The sequence below is a fragment of the Apodemus sylvaticus genome, chromosome 12 (genome assembly GCF_947179515.1).
Source record: "Apodemus sylvaticus chromosome 12, mApoSyl1.1, whole genome shotgun sequence".
Lineage (NCBI taxonomy): Eukaryota > Metazoa > Chordata > Mammalia > Rodentia > Muridae > Apodemus > Apodemus sylvaticus.
This window is the reverse complement of record NC_067483.1, coordinates 80,840,707-80,842,491: the sequence shown is the minus strand read 5'-3', so window position 1 is coordinate 80,842,491 and position 1,785 is coordinate 80,840,707. Positions and strand designations below refer to the sequence as shown.

Sequence of the window (1,785 nt, the reverse complement as noted above, 5' to 3'; positions counted from 1 at the left end):
TTGAAAGGTCCTGAGTTCAATCCCCAGCAACCACATGGTGACTCACAACAATCTATAATGGGGTCTGATTTCCTCTTCTGGCACGCAGGTGTACATGCAGATAGAGCACTGTGTACATTAAATTAGTTAATTAGTTAATTAATTAATTAATTTACGTTTAAAAAAGAAATATTCTATTTATATATTCAGACCATAATGACTATGATTAATTGAAATTTCAGGTAAACAAAGGGAATCCACTGTAGGCCAAACTGCCATGTATCCTAGGCAAGAGTTTTTTTGCCAATAGCACGGTAAATGGCATCCTTGACTTCTCTGTTTCTCAAGGTATATACCACAGGGTTAAGGAGAGGAGTAAACACAGTGTAAGTTACTGAGATCAGCTGGTCCTGATCCCTGGTGTTCTCCGACTTGGGTTTGAGGTAGGCAATGGAGGCACAGCCATAGTGGATGATGACCACAGTGAGGTGGGAGGCACAGGTGGCAAAGGCCTTCTTCCGTCCCTCAGCAGAGGCAATCTTGAGGATGGTGGAGATGATGAGAATGTAAGAGATGAAGACCAAGCCCATGGGTACCACAATGACCAGTGAGCTGATGATAAAGTTAACTATGTCATGTAGAGAGGTATCAGCACAGGACAGTTTCATAACTGGGCGGATGTCACAGAAATAGTGGGCTACTTCTCTATCACAGAAAGGTGCCCTGAATACAGATGCAATTTGAATTATGGCCACAAGCAGCCCAAAGCTGCAGGACCCCCATACTAGCTGGGCACACACCCTCTTATTCATGATAACTGTGTACCTCAGGGGGTTGCAGATAGCTACATAGCGGTCATATCCCATCGCTGTGAGCAGAAAGCAATTGTTGATGGCCAAAGTGATAAAAAAGAACATCTGGGTAGCACAGCCAGCCAAAGAAATGGATTGGCTTGAACCCACAAGGCTGGCGAGCATCCTTGGTACAATGACCAATGTGTACACTGTCTCAGAAGTGGAAAGCATACTAAGAAAGAAGTACATGGGAGTATGAAGGTGACGATCAATACCGATAATTATCATAATAATGGCGTTGCCAGTCAGAGTTAGCAGGTACAAGGTCAGAAATACCATAAAGAGAGTAAACTTGTATTGCTGAAAGCTGGAGAAACCTTGGAAAACAAACTCACTTACCACTGTGTGGTTTCTTCTCATCATCCTCCAGACAGAAATGATAGGTTTGAGTCAATCAGGTAGAACACATTAGTGCCCACTCTAAGCAGGTGATGCTGAGGAAGAACTGGTAATGGTTCTGTCTCTGGGTAGATATCGAGTTAGCAAGTACAGCTGTCCATCTAGTAGTCAAAGATAGACACAATCAGGAAATGACTTAAAGCTTAAAAGTTTAGGTGTAAAATGTGGAGCAGATTTCCTGGGAAGGTGGACTTTAAGTAGGAAAGGAAAGAAGTCAAGAGAAACGGACAAGCTATGATTAAATTTCAAAGGCATCTTTTGCTTAGAGCATAGTTTTAAAACTCATTACCTAAAATTTGTTTAAAACTGATTATTTTTTATTGTCTTCATAAAAATAATGCACTTCTGTGGTGTTGTAGAAAGGAATGCAGACTGCCCCAGCACCTTACAAATGTTTGAACTCTCTCATGCACTTGTCTGCTTCATGAACACATTTCCACAGATTATTCAGCATTTGCAGGCCTGACTGTCCCCTATTACATTTTTAAAATAAAGAATATTGCCCTCTTTCTTCAATATTGACAGATGCCTCCTTTTCCTCAGAAACTCTTCT

General features: G+C 41.4%; 1 protein-coding gene across 1 annotated transcript; it reads right to left on the bottom strand.

Annotated features, from left to right (window-relative positions):
• Nucleotides 1-263: 263 nt before the first annotated feature.
• LOC127697671 (olfactory receptor 10J1-like) lies at nt 264-1,196 on the bottom strand. Its single transcript, XM_052200959.1, has one exon. It carries the CDS (start codon nt 1,194-1,196, stop codon nt 264-266), a length of 933 nt encoding a protein of 310 aa, XP_052056919.1.
• Nucleotides 1,197-1,785: the final 589 nt, after the last annotated feature.

What these genes read in the sequence shown, in the direction of transcription:
- LOC127697671 (XM_052200959.1), bottom strand. Translation starts at nt 1,196, where the DNA reads ATGATGAGAAGAAACCACACAGTGGTAAGTGAGTTTGTTTTCCAAGGT.